General features: G+C 44.8%; 1 protein-coding gene across 2 annotated transcripts in view; it reads right to left on the reverse strand.

Annotated features, from left to right (window-relative positions):
* Nucleotides 1–6,088: 6,088 nt before the first annotated feature.
* The window catches only part of LOC139048126 (uncharacterized), a 46,828-nt gene continuing 40,182 nt past the window's right edge, over nucleotides 6,089–12,734 (reverse strand). For both annotated transcript variants that reach the window (XM_070522626.1, XM_070522625.1), the window contains one exon: nucleotides 6,089–6,879. In XM_070522626.1, the coding sequence (XP_070378727.1) occupies nucleotides 6,636–6,879 (244 nt within the window). In that variant the 3' untranslated portion in view covers nucleotides 6,089–6,635. The remainder of the gene's footprint in view (nucleotides 6,880–12,734) is intronic.

Here is a 12,734-nt window from a genome sequence, read left to right on the forward strand (position 1 = left end):
CCGGCAAGGCTCTACGGGGCGCTCGCGCTCTAGGAGCCGCTCCAGGTCAAGGCAGGGGCCATCGTCTGGGATTGAACCACCAGGAGCCGCTCCGTTTCTACGGAGGCGCGGGTGCGCTTTCCTGCAGCTGATGGAGGCGGCGGCACAGCTGGAGGCCAGACCACCTTGGCTGACAAGGTAAAGGGCGGCATCGACGCCGGCCGAGTGCGTAAGCAGCGCCAGGAGCATGTGGAATGCAATAGGGATAGGTATAGGATTGCGTCATTGGAGAGAGAGAATCATAGCTTAAAATCAACCATTGACGAGCTCATCAAAGAGATAGCTGAACTTACGAACGGCTTACCTTCCGGTAACTGCGGTAGCTTAGGACAGGCTAGGAGACATGATGAGTCGGTTAAGGTACCGAGGTCTGTGGAGGTCGCAAAATAACATGGCTGAGGAGGAGACGCCTGCTCCGAAATATAGGGCCATATTCTCGACGGTGCGGATTCAGGGCAAAGTCGCTTCCGAGCTTAAAGCAATGATGGCGACATTGCAATAAAGTGTAAATCAGATCATTAGTAGACTGGAACGGAGAGAACAGCGGAAAAGTATCATGGATCAGAGATTAGGCAAAATTGAAATATATCTAAGCGAGATGGTGGTCCTTATTATGGAGAGGCAGTGCACTCGGACGCTAGCCCAGCAGGCTATGTCGCCGAGTGGACTTGAGCTAAAAACTTGTTCACCGAATTTCCGTGGTCAAGATGGCTCTATTAAATAGTTGATTTAATATTTGGCAGTGGAATTGTAGGAGTTTCAATCATAAGAAGGCGTCTCTGCAGCAGTTTGTTAGAATGCCTGGTGTGAAACCTCAAGTTATATTACAGGAAACACTGACGTCTAACTTGACTTTAACGGATTTCAAAGCGGAGGTTAAGGATAATGAACAGGGCACAGGACTGGCTGCACTCATTAAGAGGAGATTGACGTATATTATACAGGATCTTCACATGGCGGATTGCAAGATTTAATATGTTATGGTGAAGTTATTTTTAGGTCGGCAAAGGTCATGTCAGAGGAGCATTTACCTGCTTAACCTGTACAGTAGCCCCCGGGACACGAAGCAGAGTTGCAAATCTCACTTGACCAAGGCAACCAAACTTGCTAAGGATGCGCCGGTGCTTATTGTAGGGGACTTCAATGCATCCTATAATGTGTGGAAGTATGTTTATACCACTATTAAGGGGGAGAGTCTATGGCAGCAGACGCTAGATTTGAATTTAACACTGATTACAGATCCTTCGTATCCCACTAGACATGGAACGTCGACATGTAGAGATTCGACACCTGACCTCAATTTTGTTCGGCGGGTCGTGGATTCGTCCTGGTCCATCTCTAATATAGATTTCGGTGGCGATCATTAGTTACTAATGATTATTTTGGTAGTGGCTAATAAAAAGTAGCGCACATTCAGGATGGTTGACTGGGATGCCTTTAGGAAACGAAGAGCACAGAGACTCAAAATGAGGGAAATGAGTTGACCTTGGAACAGTGGGCTAGTGAGCGTAAAAGTGACGTTGAGGCGCCTACTAAAGAGGTTCAGATAATATAGAGGCCGAACAAATGCATAATAGCCTGGCCCATTTGTTGGAAGCGAAGCAGTCGATATTAGCGAGATGAAAGCGTCAGAGATTGAATAGAAGGCTTAGAAAGCGAATACTGGTGGTCAATCAGGAAATTGAGGACCATTGTCGGGTACTGTGCAAGCAGCAGTGGGATGAATTATGGAATTCGATTGATGGTCGCGACAAGAGGGGAGGAGCCTGGAGTTTGCTCAGACATTTACTAGATGAAACAAACACTAAATCTAACCAGAGGAGTGTGATAGGTAAGCTGGTCCATTAGGCGTGTCGGGACTCCACGGAGCAGGAGTTGCTGATGGATTTGACGGAGATACCTTTCGCTGGAGACCTGGCACCATACACCTGACGTAATATTGGAATATAGCGGGGACGAAAATACACTTATTGATGAAGAATTTAATGAAAGTGATATAAGGATGGCGCTGCAGAATCTTAATGATCGATCGGTATCAGGGCCGGACGGCATTACGGATAAAATGTTACGAAATTTAGACGACGGGTAAATTGAGTTCCTTACGCGGGAGGTCAATAGCCGATGGAGGGAAAGCTCTTTCCCGGAACAGTGGAAACTTTCAGCTACTGTTCTGATACCAAAACCGGGGAAGGCCATATGGCTTGAAAATCTCAGGCCCATTTCCCTGACACCATGTTTGGGGAAAGTCGCGGAGCATGTCATTTTAAATAGGCTAGCGCGTTATGTTGAGCACTCAATGATAGGATTTTGGCCCGGCCTCTCGACTCAGGATGCTATGATCAGAATTAGCATCACCTTCTTGACCGGCAGAAAAGGGATACTAAGGCACTAATTGAACTTGATGTGTAAAAAGCTTTCGACAAAATTCATCAGTCTTTCATTCTACGGGTGTTATCGGACTTGAATATGGGGCAGCGGCTTTTCCATTTTGTCAAGGCTTTCCTTATGGATCGCACCATCACCGAAGTACACGGCTGCCGCAGGAATACACCGAATCTGTCGTAGATATCGTCGGAGATAAGAGTTGATTAATGTGTCGCGCTCGTTCCTTCTGTATTTGCATGCGTGGCCATTTGCTTTGCGCTGAACCCGCTCTAAGTTAAAATTAGGGGCATACCTCAAAAGAACCGCTCATGAAGCTAATTGACACTGTTGGTAGGACTGGTGAAATGATTAGTGTGCCTGTTAGCCAACATCCAATTCAATTTATGAAAAGCCAATCGCGAAAAAGAAGTAAAAAAATATCTATATCAGTTTGTCTGGTGACAACTGCGAGGCAATTTTCTTTAAAGTTTATGGAACCTCAAACGTCGATGATCTGCCCTCAATCTAGACTGGCAGACAGTAGTATTTCTCAGACATCTGCACCCGAGCTGTAGCGTGTTTCGGGCCTGGCGATCAGAGGTAATTCTAATGTAAACTGGAAATATGTAATACGTTTATTATTATGTAATAAGCATATGTGAATGAGAACACTGACAAAGCTCCACCTGTCCTTATGGCCGACAATGATGATCCTGCTGAAATCGTTTGCACAGTTTGAGTTACATTTTTATCGGCATTTCGCACTTGGAAATAGCCTGTGTTAAAATCATGTTCAGTGTACAATTTTATTCTCATTGAAATTATCGGACACTAAAGGCGCATTTTACCTGCGCCCGGCGCTCTCCTGCCGCCATTCTGTCCCTCGGAATGTCCAACTGCGAGATGACTGAGAGGATCAGTGAGGGTGCGAAGGCAGAAGAGGAAGAATGCGAGCCGCTCCATGGGCACTGCCTTATTGTGCGCCAAATGTTGCAGGTCACGTGTTGAAGCCCCAACTGTTTGTAGAAATGGAAGAAACTAGAAAGGAGCACGATATCACGCAACCAGCCTACTCAAGCGAAATCTCCGTGAAACTGCCTCCTCAGCATTTTCTGCGTCAGAATGTAGGCCGAATACGTGAAGCTGTTCTCTGTGCGTGAGCCTTCCTTCATGCCTCGAGGGATTTCGCAGAGCGTGCTTGGTTCCCGGCAGGTTTTAACTTATGCTAACGGTCATTCGGGTGCTTTGTCACCCACTCTGTGGACATTTCCTTCCGATTCTGTAACTTGGGTTGTTTGCGGGAACCTTCTGTCCCACTACAACGTGAAAATGTTGTAGCCACCCATCGCTGTCGACACCATGGTCTTTTTGGAAGGATGTGCACTTAGCGTGGGCAGCTTGACAGTGCAAGAGATTAAATCTTACCCTGACATGATCCGTCATTGGGCCGACATCAGGTGGCTTCAGTTTTGTTACGTTATGTCCCCGTCTAGAAGATATGCTTTCCTCTCAGTGCCACGCCATGGCCGAGGTAAAGGAGTGCGCGCCTCTCTCTCTAGAGGAGGAGAGCGCTTGTGTCCTCCTCTAGCCCGGCCAGCGCAAGGCAGCTCATACGCCGCATACAAGGTCTGCGTGCTGATGCTCGCGGTCATGTGATTCGGATTCCATGGCTTAGGATGAGCACCCCTTGTCGCGCCAACACGGCGCGTGGCTTCATGCCCATTGTGTTCCCCGGCGCTTACAGTTGATGGTTCCTGATCTGGAGGCAGAGCAGTGCCTGTTTAAGTACGAACTGTCGAGTGATGGTTCAATTTTGCTGTCGCTTTGAATGTGTCGCCGTTGCGGTGGAAGTGCTCCATTTTTACAGCTGATTACTGTTATGTTCTGTACTTTTGGGCTGAGCAAATAACCTTTATTCGTCTTGAAATACATTCCCTTCTCGTAAGCTTCTATGAAGCCAGCTACCGAGGCTTAGATAAGAAGCGCTGTAATTATTCTCTTTTTAGGAGATAAAATATCGATGAGCTCTTTGCTACTGCCGCCACAGGCCACGTATGTTTGAACTATGTCTGGTATCTGCCGATCCAGCAGGACAGAAGCCAGAACCCGCAGAGTGGTCGAAAGACAGAAGGAAAGCTTCGCCTTATAGTACCAAAGTCTTGTCAGTAATAGTGCGTCAAAGTAGGAGCATGATGACCTTCTCGTAGCCTCCAGTTTGGTCGTAGACATGGTGGACCATGTGCAACCGCTGCTCCTTTAGTTTTAGAAGATGTTGGCCAATTGTCGTTGGCCCTCCGTCTTTGCTTACGTCTCAATAAAGCACGTTGCTGGTCTATTCGCTGAATGTTTTTTTTATCAGATTTGCTGCGCAGTAATAAATACGGACGACAGAAATAAAGTAGGCGTGCAGTCCAAACCCCGATGTAAGCCGACAGTCTTCATGAAGTTTTTAAGGTGGGCGCACGCCTCAGTTTTTAGTGTTATGGGAACGATTTTAATGAAGATGTACGACCCAGTCGGAGTCCCGACTTTCTTCCCGCGTACCTCATTAAAAGCCAGTTCATGTACTTTATCATAAGCTGATTCCACTATTTTATGTACTTGCCTAGGGGAGCTGACTTTAGTTTGTGTAACTTTTTAGCTGTATAGTGAGTTGTGACAACAACTTTCAAGAAACACCGTGAGTGTGACAGTAAATGGTTATTTTATTTATGCAAGAAGTTGAACCAACAAGACAATAACAATACCGAGAAATACAGAAATATTCCAGCAGTATTCATCGGAAGGAAAACGTGATAATAAATGCTAAGTGCATTTCCCATTTTTATCGCAACATCGCGAACACGGCACACGCACATCGTAACGAATTTAAAGAGTTCATCTTTATGTGTTTCTGATGTTATTTTTTCAATATTAGGCAGCATTGTAGCGCCACTTTATATAGCTCTTTATATTTGCTGCAATCTGAGGTAAGAAGGCGTACTCCAGTTAAAGATAACACTCATTTCATGTATACTTATTTATTCAGGAAATATAAAATTCGCACTTGAAAGTAATTCTTGAATTTCTATTTCTGTCATTCCTCGTTTTCAGCACAACGAAAACTACCGAGCATGAACACTTCCCCATCCCTAAGGCACGAAATAAACACATGTCACGAGTATGAATACACAAACTGACAGAAACGAACACTATTACGAAATTACAGTATTGCGAATAAATGAATGAGCTTATTGAAGTTATCACAGAAATGCTTGTGTTGAGTCATTCAGCCATTATAGTAAAGCGTTGTGTCCCATAAATGTCCATTTGCTCTAATATGTTTCAATGAAGGATTTCTGGTTTTCACTCTTTGAGAAAAGAGTGGGAACCTGAGGCAGTAGTAGTATGAAAATAATTCCTCATAAAATACTTGTCATTTACCTTTCGGCGTCTATTTAATGCTCTTAAATAGCACGTTTTCGCTATCTCAAAGTAATGGAATGAATATTTTGACTCTGCTGTAAAAAGTGGCCAGATAAAAGAAAAGAAACTTGCATGCTTTGCGCATAGTTCACTAAATGAGCTTGAAGCAAATAAACATCTGCTGAGAAAAATAATAGCGTATAATCTTTGCATAGGATAATAGCATAATATTACAGCAGAATATTAAAGCAAACAAACTCTGCAGAAGTTGGAACTAAAGGAAGCGAGCAAATATTTTATGACATTGCTTCACACTTTGGCAGTACTTAATTGTCAGCAATAAAGTAATCATTCTACATAAATGTTACTCCCTATCGCGATTAGTGAATCGTTCATCACCGCAATCGGTTGATTCTGAGCCATGAATCACATAAAAGCAGCAGATTAAATGAAAGAAATGATTGCATATAAGTGGCATGGAATTCTTCTGTAAAGGAAACTTACGTACACTCAACGCAAAAACGCAGAAATAATTCGACTAGCTTATTTTTAGTATCATCCCTGTCTTCCTTGTTTCTTCTCTATATTTGCGATCTCAAGAAGCCAGTTGGCTTTCCAATCTGCACCAACAGTGTCATAAACTGTATCGCAGCGTTTTGCTCAACACCAACACAATACTCCCGGAAGACGGGCATCGTTACAAACACATCATCGTTCAGTGGAGAGGAGTCAAACTATCGAGACCTTGTGGCAATATTAGGCCCGATAGCGAGTTACAGCAATGCAGTCCCACAGCTTGCCATTGGCTGCCAGATGTTTCCCACCATTTAGCCAAACGTCTTCAAAATATCGCTTAGCGGCGGCAGCATAGACTTTGTCTTTGGTTTCTGGACGGGGTCAAGGACCGGCAGCGACTTGCAGCCCTCTCCACCCGGTCGGTACTTTGTGCACACGGCGTCCAGGATCTCGCCCGCGTATTGGTGCACGATGCCTTCGGCGTAATCGATGTGGTCATCCGAGCAACTTCCTCGAATAGAGTCCTGGACACACTGCTTGTATGTCGCGAACGTGCTGAAATAAAACGCGTAGACAAAAACATTACACCGCAGTTAACGCCATCCGCGCCTCCCTAGTAATGGGCGCGTGTTTGTATGGGTAGTTCACAGCGCCACTCTGTGGCAGCAAGAACGTTATGCACCTGACAGGCCAGCCTCTCGGCGCTCTGCGCCCACCCCCCTTAGGTAGTCTGTGCTTGGAAATTATCCCTCAAGCTCTCGTTGCTCGTCGCTCGCGCTAACAACCAACAACACCTCTCTACACACAGGCAAGCGCATGAGTATTATAGCGTTTGCATTGACTCGTATGCAAAATTGGTGTAACACTGCCAATCCCGTGTCGTATGAGAGCCACAAAGCGAAATCTTCTCTTCGAATAAGCTTTTACGAAGGCGATAATGGGGCATTTGTATTTAGCAATCGGGGCTAGATTTCGAAGGGATTATTCCGTCATGTCAAGCAGACGCCTCAATTTGTCATTAAATTTAAATAAATGTAAGTATCACCGCTCACATGGTACGCAAAGTGAACAAATGTAACACCTAATGAATGTGAATCACCCAACACTACTTCGTACCGACCATGAACCCTTCAGTACGGGGCCTCGCTTGTAGCGATTTGAATTAGCCGTGCAAATAAGGTGCACTCGGATTACACTGCGCCCTGGCGAATTATTCAGAAAAAAGAAAACAGTACGGCCATTGTACTAATTTGTACTAATTGTACATTGCACGAATTTTTCTGCATTGCTTGCGATAACCACGCAATTGCACTATAAGACCCTCGTAATACTATGAACTTGAACAATTACCTAACTTCGACCATTCAGGGCATAGCACTACAACGAAAAAGTACGGACCGGCAGTAGGACTGAGTTTCGGGCTACGACAACATCCCGCTCACTTAATTAAGGCATTTTTAGTTTAAACTCAGCCTAATGTTGTCTTTCTTTTCTTCTGTTTATATTTTAATCCTTATAGCAGAGTTTTTTCTGGAATGCTGAGACGGATTTGTGAACAGGATAATATTGCATTGCCCTTTTTATAAACGGAGTGTTCAATTCTATGACTTCTAGTTTTCTTTTTTGAAACCGTATCTCCTTTCGCCGAAATACACTTCTATGTGCTTTTATTTGTGGTGTGTCCAGCGACTTGAAATCAGTCACGCAGCATAAATACTGCTTCAAAAACTGCATCATGTCCGAAAGCAGCGATAAGATAGGAAAGAGTTCTAAAATCATGCTGTATTCCAAAACTCTGCTTCATGTTCGTAGCGAGGCATGGTTGCCTTTCTACGATTGCGCGTAATGCATAGATGCGCAGGAATTCAGTGATAAGTGAACGTAAGCGTTCCTCGTCGCCTCCTAAAATAGGTAACGAAGTAGTGAAGACATTTTTGTGTGTGTGTGTGTGTGTGTGTGTGTGTGTGTGTGTGTGTGTGTGTGTGTGCGTGCGTGCGTGCGTGCGTGCGTGTGTGTGTGTGTGTGTGTGTGTGTGTGTGTGTGTGTGTGTGTGTGTGTGTGTGTGTGTGTGTGTGTGAGCGCGCGCGGGCGCGTGTGTGTGCCGACGACATCATGCGACTCTGTGCTGTGAAGGCATCCATCCGCGTCAGCGAACGCTCTCATTGATCCCGGTGACGTTCACGTCAGCCGATGTTAATGAAATTTGGAAGAAGCTTGTTCAACTTCAACAAGCATGCCAGTGCGACGGCCACACAAGAGTCATTAGAAGTTACGCGCAGGTGACGCTGTGTGCGACTGAGAGCCCGTGTCCGATTTCCAAGTCAATTTTTGCTTCGCGTAAGCTAAGCTGCTTAAGTGCTTAATTTGTGTAATATATTGTGTAATAAATCGCAGCGATTTAAAATGTGTACGTGCAGTGACGAGCCACGCGCATGAACATTTTAGTATGTGACGCTAGCTATAACTACCGGCGTAGTGGAGTTTCTTTTTTCTCCATTTGCATTTATATTTGATATTTCCTCCGGCCGGTAGCCTTGTGAACTAATTAATCATTTATATTCCATAGGTGAATTTTCTATAGTCCAGGCGTTTCGTAGTGCAGCAAGCAAGTCCGTGTTCTGTTGTAACCCTTAAATCTTCAATTTTTGATCGCCTTCCTAACTTGCATTTCTTATTGGAAGTTGGTCGATCATCTGTAATTCTAAACAATATTCTCGCGTGTTACTCACTTTCCTCTGTTTAGTGTGTTTATTTGCGTAGTTCCTTTATGTTTCTCTCTTTCCTGTACAGTGCATTGTGTTCACTTGAACTCCAAGCCTACTTTGGCTCAGAACTTGGTTCGACCCGCAAATAATCACTTATATACAGCGATGTAATAGCTCCAAAGTGTCGGTTTGCGCTGGAAGCACAATGCACCACAGCTTGTCTTGGACATGAACAGTACACTCGTTACATATACACGGTGCAAAGCTTTGTACCACTGGTATTTAGACACTACGATACCTTATGTACAGCGTTTAAGTTTGGAATTTCATTAAAGGCGGAAAAACCAGGTTTTCAGTACTTGCTTCGTCTCGTAGTGTTGTGCACAAGCGGAACTGCATAGCTAAAAAAATCATGAAAAGAAAACAAGATGGGCATATTGCTTTCTGAAACTACGCAGCGTTGATTTCCCGGCTATGCATTACCAAATAGCCTCAAAATGGGCTTTATTACCCTCCCGCCAGGGGCCATGTTTCTAAAACGAGCAAATTTCCACCAATTCTTTTTACTGTGACCTTGCTGAACCTTTACCATAGGCAAATAAACCTAGAGAGGGTAACACCAACAGCAAGACCCCGAAGATCGCTGAACCCCTTCGTTTCTAGTGGAATCATACAGTGGGCCACAACACCCGCAAACAAGGAATAGGCCAAGAATGGCTGTTCATATGAGTGCGCGAACGGGATACCTTTATGATGAAGCACAACAAGAAAAAGCTGTTATTTCGCCAGTATGTTAGATGGGGACAACTCGTCGAGCGACAACTGTTTCAGAAATTACTCGCACGCGAATGACATTGACGTACTGAGACTAGCTGCAATATCATCGCAGGTAGGCTCACATTCGAGCGTCCTCTCACTCATTTATGCTCATTTCTTGAAACTGGGCGAGCACTGCTGAGCGCGAATACATTTTTGTACGTGCAAACAGACGTTCTTTAGGCGTGAAGAGCGCGATTGTAGGTCATCGTGACCATTTGTTACCCGCCGCGGTTGCTTAGTGGCTATGGTGTTAGGCTGCTGAGCACGAGGTCGCGGGATCGAATCCCGGCCGCGGCGGCCGCATTTCGATGGGGGCGAAATGCGAAAACACCCGTGTACTTAGCTTTAGGTGCACGTTAAAGAACCCCAGGTGGTCGAAATTTCCGGAGTCCTCCACTACGGCGTGCCTCATAATCAGAAAGTGGTTTTGGCACGTAAAACCCCATAATTTAATTTTTTTTGACCATTTGTTTAAGACGTGCTTTATAATTGAAAGAGCGAGTGAGAAGTGAAAGGTAAATAATAACTAAGAAGAAGTAAGAGAACCTATTGCTATATTGTTTGCAAACATTTCTGCAAACACGCTAGTGCTTATGCCCAAGTCTGTGAGGAAGGGAACCCTTTACAGTAACTTATCGGTATGTTAGGAAGACACTGAATACGTTTGGGCGAGTGTGAATGGGCGAGTGTGAATGGGCAAGTGCAGCCGAATGAAGTGCCACTAAGCGTAAGATACATAAATGAGGGCCGGCGGGAAATGGGGGCCACTGAGGGAATGACGGAAAGTGTGAAGGTATAAAAGTGTGAAATTAAACGTAGACCCATGCCCGTGCAGTTTATTCCAAGGAGGACAAAATATGTGAAATATGTTTATTCATAAGGTGAAATCACAACTAAACCTATTTTATTACTCAGGTTGACTGGCCAGAGTATGACCTCTGTTCATCTTTATTGTCATGCTTTGTAAGTGCAAGCATTCTATGGCGAGTACCCCAGCCCATCAAGCCAAAAGTGTAATGCCTTGCATCTTCATGAAAACACATAATTTGCAAGGACATTTCATCGTTATAACAGTGAAAATGTAGTTGGAAGCATTTAAGAGATGAGCAACAATTTCATCCGCCAAAAAATATCTGCAATGAAATACCCAGTGAGATACGTAGAAAATGCACAGGGCAGCGTATAGTAAAGATAGGTCAACTCTAATTTTGGGGTTGGTTCAAATTGAAATTTGGGGTTCGGTCAACTTAAAATTCGGAAGTGGGTCAGTTTGAAACTTGGGGTTGGGCCAACTTGAAATTTGAGGGCGGGCCCACCTAAATTGGGAGGTGGGTCATCATGAAATTTGGGAATGGCCAAATTAAAATTGAGGGCTTGCTTACGCTTATTTAGACAACTCCAGGGAAGATTGCACTTTTTAGAGCGCAGCTTTAGGAGCCCGCTCCTGTGTTGAGCGTCGCCCTCCCACGTCCTACCTCGGTGCAACCAAGCGAACAAACACAGCGACGGGTGAAAGAGCGAACGTGGAAACACGGCGTTAGTAGAGAGAACGCGAAGAGGAAAGCGGAGGAACCACCTTGAAGAACCGCGAGATGGCGCTCACGTCCGTGCATCTGAGCCTGCGGAGGCGGCGACAAAGAAGGTGAAAAGATAAAGAACCTGAAAGCTCGCTATCGCAAATAATGCTCGCCGCAAGCGTTTCCCGGTACAGATTCCAGTTGCATAAGAGACAGTTTCCGGGAAGCCACAACTGTGTGGCCGGTCTATATGTCACGCCATGCGTCACGACTCTGCCATTCGGTGCGTTGATGGGTTCGATGCCTCCATATATTGAGAAATAAGAACACTTATAGACCTGTGCACAAATTTAGCATTATCAAGTGTCGTAATCTTCAGTGAATTTTTTAAAGTTTATCTAGAGTACGTATGCACCCTTTGCATTTCGACGAAGTATTAATGAAATTGGTTTTGGATAATTACAGTGAAATTCAAAACACAATGATGTAATTTCTGATGTCGCCGATAAATCGCATGTCCTTCACAATAAAATAAATGAAACAAAATAATTAAATAAAAATCGCGCCCCTCGGTTAACCCCCTCTCTTCTCGTTGATTACATAACGAGGGTCTCGAATCCGGCAACGTTGATGCCTTCGGGTAGCATATGCGGGTTTATTGACCAGTTGCCTTCACCCAAAAGATCACGTTCTCGTGACGCCTGCAGCAAAAAGAATGTTCCACGTCCGCCGCCAAGGTCTGTAAGTGGTGGCGCTGACTAACGCTCCCAGGGTTCTACTAGGAGCACATAAATATCCAAGAAAGTGGATGGGAAAAAAGCGCTGCGGTAGCTCAATTGCTAGAGGATCGCACGCGAAATGCGAAGGTTGTGGCTTCGGTTCCCACCTGCGGCATGTTGTTTTTTCGTCCACTTGGAGTTTCATTTTTTTATCGTTTATTTATTTTCATTTATTAGGCACAAGTAATTTCGCCTATGTTGTCCTTGTGTCAGTGTTTGTTGGCTTCTTGTTCAATCGTGGACAGGCCGCCATTGGAATCTCAACCTGGCAACGTTTAACGTTAGATCGTTATCTAGTGAGGCAAGTCTCGCAGTGTTATTGGAGGAATTAGAGGGTGGTAAATGGGATATAAAAGGGCTCAGTGAGGCTAGGAGGACAAAAGAAGCATATAGTGCTAAAAAGCGGGCACAACCTGTGCTACCGGGGCTTAGCGGAGAGACGAGAACTAACAGTCAAATTCCTGATTAATAAAGATATAGCTGGGAACATCCAGGAATTCTGAAGCATTAACGAGATATTGGCAGGCCTTGTTGTGAAACGTAATAAGAGGTACAAACGGAAGGTCGTACAGGTCTACATCCAGTCAGTA

This window comes from Dermacentor albipictus, chromosome 7, assembly GCF_038994185.2.
Source record: "Dermacentor albipictus isolate Rhodes 1998 colony chromosome 7, USDA_Dalb.pri_finalv2, whole genome shotgun sequence".
Classification (NCBI taxonomy): Eukaryota; Metazoa; Arthropoda; class Arachnida; order Ixodida; family Ixodidae; genus Dermacentor; species Dermacentor albipictus.